Raw genomic sequence first — 23,661 nt, forward strand, 5'->3', positions numbered from 1 at the left:
GCTAGCCCCATTTTCACATATTTGGCCCATGTCCCTCTAAACCAGGGGTTTACGACCTTTTTTTGCCTTGGACCCTCACCCTTAACTGATGAGTTTGTGGACCCCAGGTTGGGAACCCCGATCTAAACTTTTGCTATCCAGGTACCTGTCCAATCACCTTGCAAATGTTGTTAAAGTACCAGCTTCAACCACTTCCTCGGGCAGCTCATCCCATATAGTAACCACTCTCCGGTGAAAAGGTTGCCCCTCAGTTTACCATTAAATCTCTCCCCTCTCACCTTCAACCTATGCTCTCTAGTCTTGATTTCCACTTATCAATGCTGCTCATAATTTTCTACACCTCTATAAGATCATCCTTCATTCTCCTGCTGTCCAGTGAAAACTGCACTAGCAGCTGTGCCTTTGCTGGGCTTAAAGTCTAAAATGCTCACCCTAAACCTGACTGGCTTCCCCTTGCTCCCTCCTGCCTCCTATAGAAATGTTCTTCCTCCCCGTTTCTTCAGTCGTTTGGTTACCTGTCTTAATATCTGCTTCGATGGTTTTGGGTAAAACTTTCTCAGAACCATCCCAGAATGACTTAATGTGGAAAAATTCTGTATGCTTATGTTGAGTTTATTGTCACTAATACAAGCAGCAGTACAAATCCTGTATTCTAGTCAGACAACATGATAAATGCCAATTTAGGAAACTCTCTTGCATCTACTTTCCTATTCACACAGTGAGTCAATCAGTAATACTGGTATCAGTTACTTGTCTTGTTGATCAAGAATGATAAATGCCAGTTTGTTATTCTAGTGTCAGAGGAGGTCGTACAGCACAGAAAAAGGTCCTTCAGCCCACCGCATTTATTAGTTTCCCATTCTATAAGTTATTATCCTTCCCATGTATACAGATCCCACACCTGCATTAATTCCATATCTTCTATGTCCTGCTTATTTAAATATCTGTGAAGATGCCTCTTCTATTTAGTTTTTGAGATACAATGCAGAATAGGCCCCTCTAGCCCTTCAACTCACACTGCCCAGCACCCCCTCCCCCAGTTTAAGCTGAGCCTAATTATGGGACAATTTACAATGACCAAATAACCTATCAATCGGTACATCTTTGGACTGTGAGAGGAAACCAGAGCACCCGGAGGAAACCCATGTGGTCACGGGGAGGACGTACAAACTTCTTACAGCGGTGGGAATTGAACCTGCGTCGCTGGTACTGTAAAGCATTGTGATAACCTCTGTACCATCTGACTGTGGGGTGATTCTTGTGGCAGCTCATTCCAGATACCGCTGTGTGTGGAAAATTTAATCTGTGCGAAAAGTCATATCTCCCTTAAACCTTCTCCCTCTCACCCTAAACCTATGAGCTATACGTTTTAGACACACCTAAACAAAAACATTGACTATATATCTTATCTAGGCCTTTCATAAATTTATAAATGTCATTCACAACACCTGTCAATCTCCCTCGCTCCAGGGAAAAAAGACCCAGCCTTTGCAAACTCTCTTAGTATCTCAAGCTTCCAATCCAGGTAACATCCTTATGAATCTTTTCTGCATCTGCGCACAGTATGCAGAATATACTCCACGTTACAGTTAATAATGGTACAAATCAGAAATTCTTATTTATACTGTACACTGACCAATGGTGTCAGTCAAGTGATAAATATCAACATATGACTTTTCGTAAGATCACCAAGTTCTAACTTTATTATTTGAACTCTTTTCTGCCTCAGCTCCATTGAAGTCCTCTTCACACCATTGCTACCTTGGAATCTAACTACCACTGTACCCACTGGCTGTCTTCACACATCCATCCAGTGTAAACAAATTCACCCAAAATGCTGATGGGCCTAATGTGGGGCCAGAAGCTTTTCTCAGGGTCAGATCTTGCAGCAAGCCAACAAGCAGACATTTATCATGATAACTAATGTCTAGGATGACTGATATGATTATGCCTTGCAACAAATCATGCATAATGCATGCGACTGCTTGATTTACATTGGCTCTTCGTCCTGCAGTGCCTGCAACTTTGAAGTTCTTATCCTTGTTTCCAAATCACTCCACGGACTTGCTCCATCTTAACTCTGTATCCTCCAAGTTAACAGTCAGTTGAGATCTCTGTGCTCTTTTGAATCAGTGTTACTATTAATGTTGACAAATGGTCATCTGTGTAAGACCTGATCCTGCTACTAATCCTTTCCTTATGAACAGAACGGGAGGCCACAGTGGAGCTGCGGTTAGCGTGACGCAATTACACCTCAGGGTGTCGTATTTGGAGTTCAGTCCTGACGTCCCCTGTAAGGAGTCTGTGTACATCCTTCCCATGAAATGCTTGGGTTTTCCCCAGGTGCTCCAGTTTCTTCCCACAGTCCATAGACATACTGGCTAGGTTAATTGGTCATTGTAAACTGTCCCGTGATTAGGTTTGGGCTAATCATGGTTGTGGGGTTGCTGGGGTGGCAGGGCCCACTTCGTACTACATCGCTAAATTAATAAAAGCAGAATGATCAATGTCAGTGGTGTCCATCAACATCATTATTACATACATGATATGACAAATAAATCAGTTTATCAAGCACATTTGAACCCCTCAGAGCTACTAAGTAAGCTTACGGTGAATGTTTTTCTGTTACACTGTTACCTATAACACTTTTCATTTACGCACTTTGATAAATGTTAGCATGAAACACTAGATTACCGCTGCAGATCTGCTTATAACTGTTGACAAATGTTGGTGCATAAACGCCTCCGATGTGTGGTTTAGCCCAGACCTACAGCACAAACATTGGAGAGCTCTCACAGTAAATTGGGCAGCACCTTCTGGTGCCTTTACTCTGAGGTTAAGCATAATCATCAGGAAATTGCCAATGGAATTCCCTATCCTACACAAGCTTCACTACTCCAGAACCCTGCCCACTGATTCAGCATCAAAGGGCACAGTGAGGCATGAAGTCGCTCACATCCACTCATTAGGCCTCACCTGTTTCAATACCAGTAAATGGTTAAAGCCACGGTAAGTATTAATTACTCCAAACAACCCCCTTGGCATTGGAGCCAACTTTCACATGTGGTACCTCATTACTTCAGAATTTGTAGATGTTTAGAGTCATGGAGCACTACGGCAGAGAAACAGGCTCAAAGAGTCTGTGCCAAACTATTGTTCAAAGTTCAAAGTAATATTTATTAACTGAGTATATACATGTCACCACATACAACCCTGAGATTCTTCTTCTGTGGGCATACTAAGCAAATCTATAGGACAGTAATTGTAAACAGGATCAATGGACAACAGACTGTGCAAATGCAAATGTAAATAAACGACAATAAATGATGTGCTTGAAGTAACAGGATACAAAGTCCTTAAAGTGAGACCATCGGGTGTGGGAACACCAGAAGTAAAATGGGTGTAGTTATTCCCTTTTTTTCAAGAGCCTGATGGTTGAGGAGTAATAACTGTTCTTGAACCTGGTCATGCAAGTCCTGAGAAACTTGTACCTTCTACCTGATGGCAGCAGCAAGAAAAGAGCATGGCCTGGGTGGTGAGTATCTTTGATGAAGGATGCTGCTTTTCTATGGCAATTTTTCATATAGATGTGCTTAATGGTTAGTGAATGCCTAGTCCCATCGACTTGTTCCTGGACCATAGCCCTCCATATCCCTCACATCCAAGTACTTTCCCAAACTTCTCTTAAAAGTATATATATATGTATATAAATTAAATAGTTTTTAAAGAAACATTTAACAGACCCTTTTCTCTCCCTTTTCATCCCATCTATTTTCCTCTTAATTTCTGTGCATGATTTACCATTAACCATTCTAATGTAATTTTTTGCATCATATTTTCAGCATTTCATTCAGTAGTCTTCAGTCTGAGTTCTTGGAGCGCTAACTTGCACATTGTGTTGTATAATATCTTATCATTGTTCACCATGATGGATACGCAGGGAAACAGATGAGATGTAATATTACATGCCGACTTTCCCTAAAAAGCACAAATGGAGAAGCTGATATGTGCCCAGGGACATGACACTGTACAAGGTTGACAACCACTGCTGATGCTAAATACTGTGTGAGAGTATTGACTGACATTTGTACTTCCCTGTATACCACTTACTGAATGTGCAGAGACAAGTTGTTGTTGTTGTTGGCCTCCGTCAGCCAGAGTTGACCATGGACGTTGGGTCCTAGCTGTTGCCCATGCCCTCTCTCCACACATCTGATGAACCCAAAGGAATGGCAGTGACCGATACAGTTTGGTACCAGAAGCGTTGCAAGAGTTGCTAGTCAGTATTGAATACAATGTAGGACTGCCTTAGGGACTCCAGCTCCAGATTTTCCTCCATGGGTTTACTCCTGAAGCCTCCCCCATGAGTGGGTACAGCCACAAGGCAGCGGAGGTTTGAGATCAGAGTTTTCCTTCTGCTAGATGAGCTAACCAGCTCCCAACTGCCCGAAGCGACTGGTTTTAAGGCACCAGTAACCCGCCTTTGCCCCTTTTCCTGTTAGTAGAAAGGGTTCCTCTGGGCTTAGTAGCTAAGCAGCACATGAAGGCCAGGAGCTGGACTTAGTTGTCAGAAGCTATTTGAGGCGCACACCATTGGGAGCATTTAATATGTAGTGGGAGCTTGTCCCCATTACCACCCTGGCTGTAACAAGCTTAAGGAACCTTAAGAGCCAAGTCCGAGTGACTGTTACTCAACTATAGGTTTAACACTAGTGACTAACGATAAATTGATCACATCTGCCAGCGTAACTCACCTACCCTTGACAGATGGGTTCTGGTGTGGCACAGTGACGTTGACTCAAATATATAAAAATAAAAGGAGAGCTGCTTTGCAATGATATTGACATTCATCACAAAGCAATTTGCATTCATATAACTTAAATAAGGAGGTCATTTGGCCCATTGGGATTATGTTTACCTCTTTAAAGATAGTAAAGCCTTGCAACATCAAGGAATCATTGCTGAGATCTTAGAATCAATAATATAGATCAGATTTTTTTAGATTAGATTATGAGGACACGCAGTCCTCTTTTATTGTCATTTAGTAATGCATGCATTAAGAAATGATTCAATTTATGATAACCATTTATGGTTTAAGTAATGTGATAAGATGCAGAAAGGTTTAGGGAGAGAATTTAAGACCTTTAGCAGGACCTCTGACTGTGGGGTGACTTAAAAACTGGGGATGTGGAAGTGGTCAAAAATAGAGGAGCATTAAAAATGGTTGTAATTAAGGGTTGTAGTGCTGAAAGAGGCTGCAGAGACAAAGGCAAGACTACAGAAAGATTTGAGGAAAAGGATGGGACCATCAAGAAAGAGGTACAGAAGTCTGAAGGCACACACTCAATGATCCAGGAACAGCTTTTTCCCCCGCCTCTGATTTCTGAATGGACATTGTACCCATGAACACTACCACACTACTTTTCTACTTTTGCACTACTAATTTAATTTAACTGTTATATATACTTATACATATATATATGTGTGTGTGTGTGTGTGTGTGTGTGTGTGTGTATTTACTGTAATTTGCAGTTTTTTTCCTTTATTATGTATTGCATTGTAGTACCACCATAAAGTCAACAAATTTCATGACATTGGCCGGTGATATTAAACCTGCTTCTGAATTTTAAAACTGAGATGTTGCAGAAGCCAACGTGGTTCACAAGATGGGATGAGAAATGAGATACTTGTGGTAATGCTTTGGATGAACAAATGCTTGTGTAGCGTGGAAAGTGCAAGGCTGCCAGGAATTCTATAATATGGTGACATTAAACACAGAGTAGTGAGATGACGCTCCAAATTCGAAAGAGTTGAGTCAGCCCTCAGCTGAAGTACTGCCTGCAGTTCTGGTCACTCAGGATGTGACAGCACTGGAGAGAGTGCAGAAAGGAGTCACCAGGATGCTGTCTGGGATGAAGCAGATCAGTTACAAAGAGAACCAAAGTCTATTCTCCCCTGAGAGGAGAAGATTAAGAGGGACATGACTGAGGTATATATAACTATGTGAGGTATAGACAGAGTGCACTGCAGGAAACCTTTCTTCATATCAAAAGTAGGTAAAACTAGAGGACTTGGATTTAGGATAAAGGGGAGGAGATTGAGTGGGGATATGAGGGGAACTTCTTCACACGGAGAACGGTATGTACCTGAAAGCACTTCCTGACGGCAGGGTTGCAGCAAGATCTGTAAAGTGTTTAAATGTGGAGATGGACCCTTGAATTGCGTAGGCACAAAAGGCTATGGACTGCTTCTGAGGATGAATGGGGTGGTGTGCACAGTGGACACAGACAAATGTTTTTGATAACCTTTAATGGATGAATAAGGATTTAGTAGGTAATTGCTCTGGAGTTAAAGGTGTGTAGATTGTATAAATTTCACTCATTTTGAAAAAGTAGATGACTAGATTTCTGATTCATGGGGTTAATGCAGAAGGGTGCCCATGAGCCCATTGGGTGGTGGGGTGGAGTAATGTCCCTACCAAAGGAGGTGTAAGGTGCTCCTTCCCTCTACTAGCCTGCAGGTCACCCTTGGGCAAGGTGTAGCACCTGCCCTCGATCAGGGTCATGTGAAGCCATAGGAGCAGCCGGTGCACGTCACAAGTCCAGGTTACGCGACCACTGATGCCAGGCAGACATTCTCTGAAGAGTACTGATAATGGCTGGGGTCACCTGCCTTGTAAAGACACTGCCCAGAAGAAGGCAATGGCAAACCACTTCTGTAGAAAGATCTGCCAAGAACAATCATGGTCCATAGACCATGATTGTCCACGTCATTTGACCTGCCACATAATGAATGAATGAATGCCCATTAGTCATTGTGGATGAGTTGGGCCAATTGCCTGTTTGCATGCTGTACAATTCTATGGTCATCAAAGGAAGGAACAGGGCATGCATGGGGGTTTTAGAGGATGACAGAGGGATTCACACAGTGCAGTAGGTGCTACAGCCATGTTTTAGAGTCAAGTGAACTGAGGCAGTATGTACAAGCTACTGCTGTCCTATAGCATATTTAGCATCACTGATTGCAGATTTCCAGCATCTGCAGATTTTCTCTTATTTTGCAGATGCATTCTTATTGCAGTAGCTCCTGATGTCATCTCAGATTTTTTTGGATAAACCTGTCTCCTCTTACTGTTCCTCATTCCTCTCTTTAAGCTATCTGGACAACTTTTGCATACTTCTATGAAAAATACCTTTCTTACCCTTCTCTGTATAATGTTCTGTAACATTATGAAAAAATAGAGATATGAAAAACTGGAACACTCAGCAATGTCAATGGCCTGAAATAATCATTTTATATAAAGTGCCTGGCCTGTTGAATATTTCAAATTTTCCCGCAGATTTCCAGCATCTACGGTTGCTTTAACTTTTCCCCCTGTCGATTTATTTTCTATTCATTTATGGGAAGTGAATGCAGCTGTCAAGGCCAGTGTTTATTGTACATCCTAAGTTATAGTTGGGAAGGTGAAGATGAGCAACTGTAAGGGATGTGCATTGATTACAGAGTTACGTCAGAGGAGAGTTAGTGCCAATTGGGTTACTGCAGTCACAAAACAGTGAGAACTGAATGGGCCTTACAAAAATTACCACCATTTGCAACCACTTTATTAAATTAACTGATTTCTAATACCCATACTTTTGTAATGGATTACACTGGTACACCTATACATGTACACCTTGTCTGAATGCCCTGCTGCCCCCATTTCACAGACACACTCTCATCCTGCACCGGTCACTTTTCATCTTTTATTGCTGCTTTTCACATATTTATACAACTGCTTGTTTTATTGTAATAGTGCCGGTAACATTATACAGTCTTACGTAAACATGCACCTCAAACTTTACGTCAACTTTTCAACCTTCGGGCCATGTGCTAATATTGTTTGGTGACAGCATGTGCTGGATCGTAACTATATGTGCTCTGTGTGACTATACACACTGGAGTTTGCACCTCGGCCTCAGAGGAATGATGTTTCATTTTGCTGTATACATGTGTATGGTTGAATGCCAATAAACTTGAATTTGAGCCAGCACTTGAAATCACACCTCCCTGTTAATAATCCAGTTGAACGAACCAATAGTCCAGGAGCATTAAGCTGTCATTTAGATTCAACTTGCAAATCTGATTCCAATCATTCTATTGAATCTATTCTGTGATCTCAACAATGCCACTCTCCTGCATCAGCAGTTTTTAAATTTGTGTCCCATCTAATTTTCTCTGGTCCCTTGGACTTATTAAAGACATAGCACAACTTTATTGGTGGTTGTACTCTTTAGCAACATATTTATTATTTTTTTAAAATAATTTTTGAGTTTTTATTTTGCTCAGCATAACAAAACCTTCAATTTCCAGATACACTTACATTTACATTTCTTCCCCTCACAGATATCAGGTATCAGAACACTTCCATCAAAGTATAGACATCACCACATCCTTATTAGTATAGCAGACAGGTTTACATCTACATACTGCAGAAAAGGTTGCCATGTTTTATGAAAACTATTTGTTTTTGAGTGTACCATACATGTCAAAAAGTCTAAAGGAATGTATTCTATGATTAATTTACGCTAAGCAAAAAGTCCAGGATACCCAACAAAGTTAAATGTTCTTCCTCACACAAAAAGTCAGGATGCTAAGAAGTTTTTTCTGATGTGCATTAATAATACGACTGCTGGGTAAGCCTAAGAGAAAAGACACTGGGTCCAGTTCAAGCTCCATTTTCAGAATCTTTTCCATTTCACCCAAAATATCATTCCAGTATACCTGAAGTTTGGGACAAGTCCAAAAACAGTGGGTGAAAGTTCCAGTATTTACTTTACGTTTAGAACACATTGGAGAAACCCCTGTCTTAAATTTCGAGAGATGATCTGGAGTCAGATGGGCTCTATGAGGAATTTTGAGTTGCAATGCTTTAGTTCTATTACAAACTGAAATCTTCTTTGCATTATCACAGATGCCTTCCCATGTTTCAGCTGTAATTTCTACTCCCAGCTCTTCCTCCCAGACCCTTCCCAGCTGCTCAGCCTCTCCACAAGAACATTCCCTCAGGATGCTGTAAAAAGTACTAAGAGACTTCACCCTTAGAACGAAACATCCTCTTTTCTATGTCAGAACTATAGAAATCAGTTAACAATGATGTTTTTTTTCTGTATATAATCTCTTATCTGAAAGAAACGAAAAAGATCCTTGTTGGGTATGTTAAATATCTGTACTATTTGACTAAAAGACAGCATCCTTCCTTCATCAAAAAAATCTTCTAGATGGAAAATACCCTTAGAAATCCAAAGTTTAAATCCATAATCCATTATGCCAGGCTGAAAATCTGGACTGCCGGTTATTGGAGTGAAGGGTGATGTTTTCGCTGCGTTGCCCTCAATTTGTTGCACCACCCTCCAAGCCCTGACTGTATTAATTGTTATTGGATTGCGACAATATTCCTTAACTAGTTTCATCTTATTGAGGAAAAGCAAATTAATAAGAGGGCATTTTGCTTGTGAAGCTTCAATGTCTAGCCAAATTGGGGAGGGGTCCCTGCAAACCCAGTCAACCACACAAGATAAAAAGGAACTTAATTGATATTTTTTGATGTCTGGAAAATCCAGACCCCCTAGACTACTGGGAAGATGTAACTTAGACATTTTAATACAGGGTCTTTTTTTGTTCCAGTTGAAAGAAATAAACCAGCCATTTTTTTAAAAGTATTTGTTGGGTAAAAATGACTGGAATCATTCGTATTGGGTAGAGCAGACGAGGAAGAATGTTCATTTTGAGCAAGGTTATTCGGCCAAGTCAAGAAATGGGAAGAGTGCTCCATCGCTCAAGATCCCGTTTGATTTTGTCAAATAACTGTGTAAAATTAGATTGGAACAATTGATCAAATGTAGGTGTGATGAATATGCCGAAGTAAACAAAACCTGTCTGCGACCATTTAAAGGGGAAAACACCCCGAGTGTTAGGTACCTGCTGCAGATTCCCTAGAGGCATAGCCTCTGATTTAGTAAAGTTGATTTTATAACCTGAAAAGGCGCTAAATGAATTGTTGCATTGTAGAAGGTGGTGCACTGATATAGCAGGGTTTGATAAGAAAATTAGAACATCATCCGCATACAAAGTAATTTGATGTGACTTTAGTCCTATGTCTGGAGCAGATATTTTGGGGTCTTGCCGAATAGCCTCAGCCAATGGCTGGATCACTAGTGTGAAAAGTAGTGGTGATAAAGGGCAGCCCTGCTGGCTGCCCCTCAGAATACTAAAATTATCCCACCTAATACCATTAGTAAGAATCACAGCCAGAGGGTCATTATAAAGAACCTTCACCCACTTAATAAAATTATTGCCAAACCAAATCATTCTAAAGTGAAAAAAAGATACGGCCATTCGGCACGATCAAAGACCTTTTCTGCATCTAAGGAAACCACGAAGCCGTCCTCTGCCTGTTGCTGACATGCCTGAATCACAATAAGTAATCTTCTGATATTGTTAGATGATCTACGGCCTTTTACAAAACCCATTTGATCCTCTTTTATGATAAAAGGTTCTAATCGCAATGCTAAGATTTTGAAGTCAACATTTAACAATGAAATAGGCCTGTAGGAGGCACAATCTTCAGGGCTCTTTCCTTTCTTAAGAATTAGGGAGATATTAGCTTCTCTCAATAATGGTGGGAGGAGACCACAATTAAATGCATGATTGAACATGTTTAGCATAGGCTCTGATAATAACCCTGTGAACTCTTTACAGAATTCACTTGTGAGTCCATCAGGACCAGGGGCCTTCCCACTTTGGAGCTGTCTCACAGCTTCCTGTATCTCATGTATAGATAACGGAGCATTGAGGAGGGACTCTTGTTCAGAAGAAATGCCTAGGAGATCTAAATTCCTGAAAAAGGACTCCATCCTAGATTTGCAAACACAAGGAAATCTGCATATGCTGGAATTTCAAGCAACACACATAAAAGTTGCTGGCTTTTATGTGTGTTGCTTGTCCATCCTAGATTGTCCATCATTACATTGCTCAGATTGATACAGTTTAGAGCAACATATTTATTTTTAATCCAATTCCGTCTTTGAGCCTTCAAGGATTTGCAAAAAAACACCAAAAAGATTACCTGTTCTGCAAGTTTTAAAAATTGTATCATTTTATCCATGTTGTTGAAATAAATAAATCACTGTCATTGATTCTATTGTGTCTCTTGTATTTACTGTGAATGCCTGAAAGAAAATGAATCTCAGGGTTGTATATGGTGACCAGGGTTGTATATGGTGACGTATGTATCAGGGTTGTATATGGCTGCATTATGGCTTGGTATGGGAGTAGCAACACCTTTGAGTGGAAAATCTTACAGAAGGTGGTGGATTCGATCCAGTACATCACGGGTAAAAACCTTCCAACCATTGAGCACATCTATGTGAAACCTTGCTGTAGAAAAGCAGCAATCATATTCAAAGATCCTCATCATCCAGGCCATGCTCTTTTCTCACTGCTGCCATCAGGTAGAAGGTACTGGTGTTTCAGAACTCACACCACCAGATTCAAGAGAGTTACTACCATCTTGAACAAAAGGAGCTAACTACACTCATTTAGGCTCTCTTTTATCTTCTTATTTCATGCTGGTTATTTATTGCTATTTGTTTATGATCTGTATCTGCACAGTTTGTTTAGTTCACAGTTCCTAATGTTTACTATTTACAGATCCTGTTTGCAGCTACTGCTCTGTAAATTTGCTAAGTATACCCACAGAAAAAGAATCTCAGGGTTCTAAGTGATGACACGTATGTACATTGATAATGAATTTTACGTTGAACTTTTGAATTTTGATATGTACTTTGATAATAAATTTACTTTGAACTTGGAACTTTCCACTTTATTAGTCTGTGTACTCTTGAAATCTGCCATTGTACACCTGATTTCTGTATTTCCGTAATCAGGAACGAATATGTATCCAGGCCAATTTACACATTATTTGCAATTAATGTACATAATCTGCATGCTGCAATATTCTTTTTTTAAACATTATGAAATATTGAATAGCTGGCATGGTGCTTTCCAATGCTTAAGTTGTCACAAAGACAGGCAGGAAAAGTGAATAATTTTCCTGCTTTGGAGTTCCCTTTGGTCCAGTAACGGACAAGTTCAGGATCGAAAGAAGCTACAGAAAGTTATAAAAATAGTCATCTCCATCTCTCCATCTTGGGCACTATCCTCTGTGGTATCCAAGACATTTTCAAGGAGTGGTGCCTCAGAAAGGTGGCGCCCATTATTAAGGATCCCCATCACCCAGAGCATGCCCTCTTCTCATTGTTACCATCAGGAAGGAGGTGCAGAAGCCTGAAGGCACACACTCAGTGACTCAGGAACAGTTTCTTCCCTTCTACCATATGATTCCTAAATTGACATTGAACCCATGAACACTACCTCCCTTTTATATATATATTATTTTTGTTTTGCACTATTTTTAATTTAACTATTTAATATACATATATATGTACTTAATGTAATTGACTTATTTATTTTCTGTATTTTCATGTATTGCATTGAACTGTTAACAAATTTCACACCACATGCCGGTGATATTAAACCCGATTCTGGTTCTGAGTTAGCGGGAGTAAAACTAATCATTTAATAACACTCTTTGATAGAATCATAGCAATTTATGGACAGCATTCCAAGAAAAAGTTGCCACATAGCCTTCTGATGTCTGAAGACTACAAACTGCCTCTCTCTCTGTCACTTTTCTTTGATATGCACATTTCCTTGGAATCTACAGCCATTCTTCATAATTTTCTGCTGCTGTTCTCTCTTGTCCTCAGAACCTTTTCTCCCCCTCCACACCCCCCAATACCTATTTACCAGTCCTCTTCAACCACCATCCTACCCTCATCAGTTAACTTTTCAAGCTATCAGTCCCACTTCCTGTTCTTCTCCCTAACCCCTGGGCTAATCCTCCTCTCCAGCTCAATCAGTCGAAGCTTGAGGCTGTTTGCACCATCACCTCCCTAGTTCATTGTGAAGTTATCCTGCTGGTCTAAAATCCTTGCTATTTCATTCTCTTAAAAATATCTAAACCCCATCATTAGGTGCAGTTTCGCAGAAAAGTCCATCCTCCTGTTCACCTGTTGACAGGTCAACCTTTGTGTAAATGTGGACGTGGTCCTGTGGAATGCCGGTTGCTAAAAGTAACATCCTTTCCACAGTGCCCGACAAGGCTGCTCCCAAAGCCCATCGGGCCTGTACCATGTTTGGGCCACATCCTCTGTTTCTGATTCCAGCCAGCATGTCAACAGGGATTTGGATGTGGCGGCTGAGGAGTTAAGTCTGGCTTTAGGGACTCCTTCGAGATATTGGCATAGACGCCCCATTTAAATGCTGAGGAAGAGCAGTACTCTCTGAGGTGCCACAATTTGGGTGTGTTGTTAAACCGACCTGCTCTGATATTATTTCACAGAAGTCCAGAGGAATTACTCCCCCAGAGTCCTGGTCAATGTTTATCCCCAATTCAATATTTATCTGATCTTCACTTGGTGATCACTTTATTAGGCATGCCTATACACCAAAAAAAAATGCTGGTGAACGCAGTAGGCTGGGCAGCATCTATAGGAAGAGGTACAGTCGACGTCTCGGCCTGAAACGTCGACTGTACCTCTTCCTATAGATGCTGCCTGACCTGCTGCATTCACCAGCACTTTTTATGTGTGTTGCTTGAAATTCCAGCATCTGCAGATTTCCTTGTGTTTACACCTATGTACCTGCTGGTTAATGCAAATATCTAATCAGCCAATCATGTGACAGCAACTCAACGCATAAAAGCATGCAGACATGGTCAAGAGGTTCAGTTGTTGCTCAAACTAAACATCAGAATGGGGAGCAAATGTGATCTAAGTGACCTTGACCATGGAATGATTGTTGGTGCCAGATGGGGTGATCTGAGTAGTTCAGAAACTGCTAGTCTTCTTGGATTTTCACGAACAACAGTCTCAAGAGTTTACAGAGAATGGCATGAAAAACAACAAAACATCCAAAGAGTGGCGGTTGTGTGGGCAAAAATGCCTTGTTAATGAGAGAGGTCAGACGAGAATGACCAGACCGGTTCAAGCTGACAGTAACTCAAATAACTGCACTTTACAACAGTGGTGTGCAGAAGAGCACCTCTGAATGCACAACATGTTGAACCTTGAAGGGATGGGCTGTAGCAGCAGAAGACCATGACCACAGTCACCACAGGTGATACCTAATAAGAGAAAATCTGCAGATGCTGGAAATCCAAGCAACCAGACACAAATGCCTGGAGGAACTCAGCAAGCCAGGAGGCATCTATGAAAAAGAGTACAGTCAAAGCTTCGGGCTGATACCCTTCGGCAGGACTGGGGAAAAAAGATGAGGGATCAGAGTAAGAAAGTGGGAGGAGGGGAGGAAGGATCACAAGGTGATTGGTGAAATCAGGGGGTAGGGGTGAAGTAAAGAGCTGGGAAGTTGTCTGGTGTAAGAGATACAAGGCTGGATATGGGGGAATCTGATAGGAGAGGACAGAAGGCCGTGGAAGAAAGAAAAGGGGGGAAGAGCACCAGAGGGAGGTGGTGGACAGGCAAGGAGATTTGGTGAGAAAGAAATGGGAATTGGAATGGTGAAGGAGAGGGGGAGGCATTACTGGAAGTTTGAGAAATCAAGTCAAGTCAACTCAAGTCACTTTTTATTTTCATTTCGACCATAACTGCTAGTACAGTACACAGTAAAAACAAGTCAACGTTTTTCAGGATCATGGTGCTACATAAGACAATACAAAACTACACTGAACTACGTAAAACAAAACAAAAACTACACTAGACTACAGCAAACATGAGGAAATCTACAGATGCTGGAAATTCAAGCAACACACTCAAAAAATGCTGGTGAACACAGCAGGCCAGGCAGCACCTCTTCCGAGAGATGGCATAAAGTGCCCAAAACAGTGCAGGCATTACAATAAATAATAAACAAGACAATAGGCACAGTAGAGGGCAGTAGGTTGGTGTCAGTCCAGGCTCTGGGTATTGAGGAGTCTGATGGCTTGGGGGAAGAAACTGTTACATAGTCTGGTTGTGAGAACCCGAATGCTTTGGATACTTTTGCCAAATGGTAGGAGGGAGAAGAGTTTGTATGAGGGGTGTGTGGGGCCCTTCGTAATGCTGTTTGCTTTACGGATGTAGCGTGTGGTGTAAATGTCTGTGATAGCGGGAAGAGAAACCCATATGATCTTTTCAGCTGACCTCACTATCCGCTGCAGGGTCTTGCGATCCGAGACGGTGCAATTTCCGAACCAGGCCGTGATGCAGCTGCTCAGGTTGCTCTCAATACAACCTCTGTAGAATGTGGTGAGGATGGGGGGTGGGAGATGGACTTTTCTCAGCCTTTGCTGAAAGTAGAGATGCTGCTGGGCTTTCTTTGCTATGGAGCTGGTGTTGAGGGACCAAGTGAGATTCTCCGCCAGGTGAACACCAAGAAATTTGGTGCTCTTAACGATCTCTATGAAGAGTCGTCGATGTTCAGCGGAGAGAGGTCCTTCCGTGTCCTCCTGAAGTCAACAACCATCTCTTTTGTTTTGTTCACATTCAGACAGGTTGTTGGCTCTGCACCAGTCCGTTAGCCGCTGCACCTCCTCTCTGTATACTGACTCATCGTTCTTGCCGATGAGACCCACCACGGTCGTGTCATAGGCGAACTTAATGATGTGGTTCGAGCTGTGTGTTGCAGCGCAGTCGCGGGTTCATGCCATCAGGTTGGAGGCTATAAGAAAGAATATAGATTCCTAATAAAGTGGCCACTGAGTGTACATCAAATAGTGTTTGGGAGAACCTGTGGTGCGCTAACCACTTTTTTTTAGTATTTATCACTTCAGGGTGACCTAAAGCACTGTATCTATCGAACACCAGACTAATCCTTCTCCTTCTGACTCCTTTCACCACTGTAAACATGATAGCACGCAGCTGCTACAGGACACGAGTGTTTCCATGGAGACCGCTGCAGCAGGCTGTAAGCTCCAGCTGTTTGACTGTCCTGCAGAACAATGCCAGCCCATTGCCACCTCACCCTCTGCCCCGTATTGTGGTGCCGGGATCCCGAGCAACAAGAGGTCACTTTCCATTGTTCACTTGCCTTTCCCGAGCATTGAGCTAACCGGAATTAGCAGCCGCGTTTAACCTCAAACACTGACTGAAGCATTGATGCCTGTGTAGGGATCGATTTCCTTTTATATTATTAACAAGGGGCACGGTTTTATTTGTGCTGTCAGTATTTATTTATCATGAAACAAATAGTTGTCTAGTTAAAGACAATGCTCCACTTTAGGGGTTGGAACAAAGAATCTGCTGCTGAACACCTGCCTTTGCAATCCTAGTCACCATCTTCACTTTCCCCAGAGAGTAACAGACCTTAAATGAGGGAAACAGGACGATTATAAGCACCACAACTTTTAATTGTACAGTGCCTTTAACATGGGAAAATGCTCCACAAAACCCTTATTAAGTTAGATTCCATTTGACAGTAAGCTACAGAAGATGGACTTGAGTGGGTGGCCAAAAGTCCAACGAAAGCTGTTAAGAGAGATTTAAGGATTAAAGAGGACAACGATTTTAGGGAAGGAATACAGAGCCGAGGGGCTAGAATGCTGAATGGACAACTATGAGAAGGGACATGGATGAGACCTGATCAAGAGGAGCACAAACAGTGGGGCTGGAGAAGGTACAAGATGCAAGGTCACAGAGGGATGGACCAAGATAGTTTTGACAAGGATGCATTCCTAAACTGGTACTCAGTGTGGTTAATGCGCACTGGGAGGTGATTATGTTAGTAGCCCAATGGCCACTGATGAGTCCCCTGGTGTTGTCAGTTTAAAGAAAATCTATTGAGCCCTAGATATTTAAGAAGCAGGAACTGAGATGAATGATTTGGGTAAAGAATAGTTGGATGGAGGTGCTTCAGATAAGGAACAGGAAACTAAAGATGGGCAAGGAGGTTAAAACATTATGAAGCATAACCAGTGACTTACACTGTCAATACTGAGCTTCACACATTAAGAAGAACCTTACAGCTATGGAAGTTACAAATGAGATTTAAGTGGAATTATAGCAGGGACCAGGACTCATCCAGCTCCATCAAAAACTCAGCCAGCCCCATCAGGAACTCATCCAGCTCCATCAAAACTCAGCCAGCCCCATCAGGAACTCAGCCACCTCCATCAAAAACAGCCAGCCCCATCAGGAACTCAGCCACCTCTATCAGGAACCCAGCCAGCTCCAACAGGAACTCAGCCAGCTCCATCAGGAACTCAGCCAGCTCCATCAGGAACTCAACCAGCTCCATCAGGAACCCAGCTAGCCTCATCAAGAACCCAGCCAGCCCCATCATAGGCAGTAACCTCCCCAGCAGGAGGACATCTTCAAAAGGCACCCATAATTATGGACCCAAATATTGCCCTCTTCTCATGGAAGAGGTACAGGAGCCTGAAGACACACTAAACATTTTGCTCTCTTTTTGCACTTGAGAAGTTAGCTGTCAAGGAATGTATATTTCTTAATGTAGTTTATAGTCTTTTTATACATTGCACTGTACTGCTGCCGCAAAACCACAACTTTCACAATGTATGTCAGTTGTTATAATTCCGATTTTATTTGTGGCCTTCAAGAAGACCACAACCTTTTCATGGCTTGGAGGCTTGTGTGCTTCAATAACCCGGAGATCTATGTTGGCTGGAGTCAGGGCTTTATGCTTTGACTCTTGCTAGGGTCACCCATGCCAAACAGGTCAAAGGGTAGAGGTCAGAGGCGACCAGTCCTCCAGATTCGAGGGTTCAGCTCAGGGCCAACAACACTGACTGGCAAAACAAAACTGTTACAGAAGCTGCAATGAAGAATCCTTCTACATCTGAGTGTGACGGTATTCCTGAGTTTCCACCCAGTACTTACATGTTTGGCAGTAGTGAAAACCGCAAGGAAGCTACTGACACGATGAAGGAAGTTGGAGATGGAGGACCTTCATTGCTGCCCTAAATGTCAGAGGTGTAATGGGCAAAGGATGATGATGATGTTTCTGCTTGTGGAGACCAAAGGTGCAAGTGGAAAGTCAGGTGATGTGAAGGTTGGAAAGACAGGACCTGAGGTTTAAAACTCAGCACAGGAGCACCTAGAACACCAGAGCAACCCAACATCCTCCAGACCTACAATCTACTGTGATAACTATTTTCCTTTAATTCTACCCTCAACCATAGACGGTTTCTTCACCATTGTCCGCGTCACAGTAGGTTGCACTGAGTTGCTGTTTAAAACCTACCTCTTTGACGCAGCTTTTGTTCTGCTTCAATATATCGTGGCATGGCCCAGTGTCAAAGTTTATTTGATAATTGTCCTGTAAAGCATTTTGGAATTTTAGCCGTGTTAAAGGGGCTGCATGAAACAAACTTTTGTTGTTGTGCTGCCCAGTCTGAGAAAAGAATCAACGAGTGTGATTAGCAGAGGAAGAGGATGGAAGTAGTCACAACTAAAGAGTTTTTGACAGGGTTATACAGAACGCTATCATGTTTGGAGCCAAAATTTTAAGAAAAGTAGTGGTTCAATGTGGACGGTGTTCAGGACTCACATAAACTAGGCCGTGAGAAGTTGGCTTTTCTCAGCTGTGGGCAGAATACAACTTGGGACAAAAATAAGATAGTTCCAAAAGATGCAGAAAACAGCAATTTCCTACCTCTCACTCACTCTCGGGGGAGGTTTAAAGGCCAGCTCGCTGGTTGTTTCAGTGGCAGGAGGACTTTCACAAAATACCTGCAGCTTAGGTGAATAAAATGAGTTCTCAACGTAGGACGGGCAGAGAAAGGGGAGTTCAAATCCCCATAAAAACATATCCAGAAAATAAATTACTTCCTACCCTATATTTATCCACTAATTAATATCATTAGTTGTTGAATCATAATCTATAAAGTAAACACAGCCACTTGTCTGTGCAGCTCATTTCATGAAAATTGCTGTCTTCTCAACTCACCTGCCCCTTTTTTGTCTATCTTGTAGTTTCAACAGCCTGTGTATTTCTGAAAGTGGTAAATTCATGCTAATAAATCAGTGGGAAACAATCTATGAACGAAAATCAAGCATCAGCTTCTGCTTTCTACACTGATATTTTGTTCCGGTGTATAACAATTGGTTTTACTGCAGAGTACAATTCCTTGGCAGGTAATGAGAAATTAGGAATAATTAATCAAGCCAGTCTTCATCAAGTCTTAAATAAACATAAATATTCTCAAGAGGAGGAGATTTCAGAAGCCCGACTTCAGAAAGCATCATCCTGAGAACAGACACAGTAGAGATGGAGAAACTGAGAAAAAGGGATGGCATCCTCACAGGAAGGAGGGTGGGAGGAGGCAAGGTTGAGGTGGCTGTGGGAGTTAGTTGGTCCATAAAAAATGTCAGTGGCAAGCCTGCCTGAGAGAGAGATCCAGAAAAGGAAGAGATGAGTCAGAGATGGTCCAGGTGAATTTGAGGGCAGGGTGGAAGCTGTTGATTAAGGTGATGAAATTCTTGGGTTCAGCACAACTGTAAGAGGCAGTGCTAACACAGTCATTGATAATTGACATCCATCTGGCAAAACACATCTACCAGGTTTGGTTTAACACAGCACGTCCAACAAAACAGTTCTTCCTCATTTCCCATTGGAAAGAGTCAGTCTATATTATGTAAGGGTCAATGAAAGGGAACTGGATCCAAAACTTCCTGTTTCAGAAGTCAGATACCATCCATTGAGCCATGGCTAACCACTTACAGATGGTGGATCCTCTTACTCAGAAGTTTGAATGGCATAATAAGTTAACAGCTTTAACAGCAAGTTTTCTAATGGCTGTCCACTAATTACCTGGATCATTGGTGTTAATTCAAGTCTACCACAGAGTTACACTGCTGTTGTTTGTGTTCTTCGCGATATGTGCTTGTCTGCTTTCACATGGGACATGATCCCCTATGACACTTTCATCCTCCGTTCTCTACTGTAGGAAATCTGTCCCAACAACGCTGTAGTTAACTTCAGGTGCCAGAGGGTTCACCCTGATCTCTCCTTGCAGGCAAACCTTTACTTCTTGGTTGATTTGTCCACAAAGAAATTTCATCGGGCATCTAGACAAATGAAATTAAGGAAAGAGATGAATGTTATAAGCAAACTATTTTATAAGTGAAAGTAGAATTGATTTGATAGGACTGTGATTAACTTAACTAAAAGAATTGCATTGCAAATGTAGAAAAGTATTGCCTAGACGAACAGTTTCAATGTGAAGCATTTATTGTTTATTTCCTTCTACAGATAGCACCTGACAAACTGAGTTCCTCTAGCAGATTTGTTTTGCTGTATACTAAAATAGTATTTTGGAGCTTGTGACATTATTAAACATTAATTATGACTTATCAAGCTATCAAAATTGACTTAAATTTCATATAATAAGCTGTATGTAGTATTTTCATGGATAAAAATCAGAAATTAAAAACAATCTGACTACAAGATTACTAAGAAGCGGGTCATTGACTGACCACGGGTATTCAAAGCAGACTTTAACTAACATTAAGGCAATAAGTTAACCTAGGAATTAAATATAGAAGTACACAGGAAATATCAGTCCTTTCCATACAGGTAGTTTGCTATCACTTATGCTAGATTAAGGAAAAGGCCTTTAAATGGGTTTGAATAGTCGGGCAACATCACTCCACTTACAGGAACTCTGAATCTAGTTATGCAACTTGGAATCTTTTCTGACTGATCGAGGAAACAGGATACAGTGTTGTGCAAAAGTCCTAGGCACATACAGTACATACTGTATAGCTAGGGTGCCTAAGACTTTTGCACAGTACTGTAGTAATTTTATGTATTGCGCTGAGCTGCTGCTGCTAAAAGAAGAACAAATTTCCTGAGAATGTGTAAGTGATGATAATCCTGCTTCTGATCTGAGTCTCTACTGTGGACCATAAGTGGGAAAGGGGCGGGGAGAGGGAATCATGGTTGGGAAGAGGGGAAGGGAGAAGGGAGGGAGTGGGAAGCACCAGAGAGACATTCTGTAGTGATCAATAAACCAAGTGTTTGGAATCAAGTGACCTTGCCTGGTGTCTCAGGACTGGGCGTGTCTGCAGCCACACCTCAGGCACTCGTCTGCCACCTGTCCTGTGGCGTACTGCCCTTGCATTCCCAACATCCTTTGCTCCTGGCAGATTTACATTATATATATATATATATATATTTAAGACTTTTGCATTGTACTGTACGAGGCAGAGGTGTATAGAATGATACGTATCTTTCACAATATAGTAAGATAACAAGGGATCCATAGCTTTCTAGTAAATAAAATATTTCCACATTAACCTCTTCCAGAAAACCAAGTTAGAGTGAGGCTTCTGTCAGTCAGGGTTAACCATGGATGTCACATGCTAGCTGTCTAGATATGCTAGCCTGGGGGGTAAAATATGGAGAGCAAGCTGTTGCCCATGTAGTAAGCTGCTCCCTCTCTATGCATCCAATAAACCCAAAGGAACGCAGAGACCAATATAGTTTGGCACCAGCAGCATCGCAGGAGTTTCTAGTCAGTGACTGCCTTAGGGACTCCAGCTCCAAAGTTTTCCCCTCAGAGTTTGCTCCTGAAGCCTTCCCCATGAGTGGGTAGAACCGCAAAGCAGTGGAGGTTTGTGATAAGAGTTTTCCTTCTCCTAGGTGAGCTGCCAAATATGCCCAAAGTTAGAGTGCAGTTAATCATAAACAAGAGATCTTGCAGATGCTGGAATTAGAGAGTTACACACACAAAATGCTGGGGGAACTCAGCAGGTCAGGCAGCATCTATGGAGAGGAACAAACAGTTGATGCTTCGGGGTGAGGCCTTTCATCGAGACTGATGAAGTTAGAATGCAGTAAGTGTCCACAACAGATAGTGTATACAATTAACTCCATTATGAAGAAGGAAGGAAGTAAAAATAAGCAGATACAGGAAATCTGAATTAAAACTCAAAATGCTGAAAATATTCAAAAGACTCGAAATGCTGAAAATACTCAACCGGCCAGACAGCAACTGTGGAGAAAGAGACAGAGATAATATCTCAGGTCAGTTCTGACAAATGTGTCCCATTTTACCCTTTCAGTCAAGGTGAGTGATGTCATAGACAATGGGCATATGTAAAATTCTCAATATAAAGGTTCTAAAATGCTTTAATCATGATGATTTTACCCAAGTTCTTTTGCTGAATGTTTTATCTTTGTCTCTGCAGTTTCAGAACCTGCAGTTATCCAACGATATAATGCATCACTGGAAGAAAGATTTTTTCAGATAAGTGAGAAAGAGCTAACCAAAATAAATATATTTTATGCAGGTAAACTCAAGATTCTTTTTTTTAAAAAAAAAGAGTTATAGTCTTTGCCTTCTGTGTTATGAAATGAAGCAGTTCTCAGAGGGACAGCTCTGCTTAGCAACAGATTGGTACTAATGTAATCAAGGCTGATATGATGGAACACCAAGATAATCTTGCAGGGAGACTGCTCAAAGACTGAGATTGGTAATGGGCTCCCTGACCTTTCACTCCCTCTGAATGTGGTAACATAAAATTTCCTTGAAGTAACCTGTTGCTAAAATTTACCAGAAAGAACAAACGTTTGTTTTAAGGCTTCCAGCTATTTAAAAATAAAATGACTTGGAAAGCAGCTCCTATTAATTTATGAACTGAAATCAGCTGAGGAAGAAAAACAGAGCTGGTTGGTTCTGTACTCACTGGTATTCCGATGTGGTTGCTGAGAGGGTGTTTCTCCTGATGAGAAATCTAGGACTTGGGGCATCGTTTCAGAATAAGGGATTGTTTAATTAAAGCGGAGGAGAGAAGGAGTTCATCATCTCAGAACAATTCCATCCCAGAGGGATGAGAAAATTGAGCAATAAAGTAGTTTCGAGGTAGAAATAGAATGCTTCCCAGGCACTGGAGACTGAAGTGTTAGAGGGAACAGGGAGTGAAGTGAAGATGAGGCCAAGCTCTTAAGACCATAAGACAGAGGACAGGGATGGCTGGGGGGGATTGAGGGTGGTGGATCTCATTGAAACCTTTCCAACGCTGAAAGGCCGAGACAGAGTAGATGTGGAAAGGATGTTTCCCATGGTGGGGAAGTGTAGGACAAGGGGGCACAGCCTCAGGATAGAGGGGTGTCCATTTAAAACAGATATGCGGAGGAATTTCTTTAGCCCGAGGGTGTTGAATTTGTGGAATTTGTTGCCACAGGCAGCTGTAAGAGGCCAGGTTGTTGGGTATATTTAAGGCAGAGATTGATAAGTTCTTAATTGGATGTGGCATCAAAGGTTACGAGGAGAAGGCTGGGGGAATAGGGTTGAGGAGGAGGAAAATGGATCAGCCATGATTGAATGGCGAGCAGGCTCGATGGGCCAAATGGCCTAATTCTGCTTCTATGTCTTATGGTCTTAGGGGCAGAAATAGGCCATTCAGCCCATCGAGTCTGCTCTGCCATTCCATCATAGCTGATCCCAGATCTCACTCAACCTCATACATCTGCCTTGTCACCATATCCTTTGGTGTCCTGACCAATCAGGAAACTATCAACTTCCGCCTTAAGTATACCCACGGACTTGGCCTCCACTGCAGTCTGTGGCAGAGCATTCCACGGATCCCCTACTCTCTG

At 41.9% G+C, this 23,661-nt stretch overlaps 1 protein-coding gene across 1 annotated transcript in view; it reads left to right on the forward strand.

Annotated features, from left to right (window-relative positions):
- Positions 1 to 23,661, forward strand: part of LOC140186057 (xenotropic and polytropic retrovirus receptor 1 homolog) — an 87,306-nt gene that overhangs the window by 21,187 nt on the left and 42,458 nt on the right. Inside the window, exon 3 of the mRNA XM_072239891.1 lies at positions 22,251 to 22,352. Within this exon, the coding sequence (XP_072095992.1) occupies positions 22,251 to 22,352 (102 nt within the window). The remainder of the gene's footprint in view (positions 1 to 22,250; positions 22,353 to 23,661) is intronic.

This window comes from Mobula birostris, chromosome 22 (genome assembly GCF_030028105.1).
Source record: "Mobula birostris isolate sMobBir1 chromosome 22, sMobBir1.hap1, whole genome shotgun sequence".
Lineage (NCBI taxonomy): Eukaryota > Metazoa > Chordata > Chondrichthyes > Myliobatiformes > Myliobatidae > Mobula > Mobula birostris.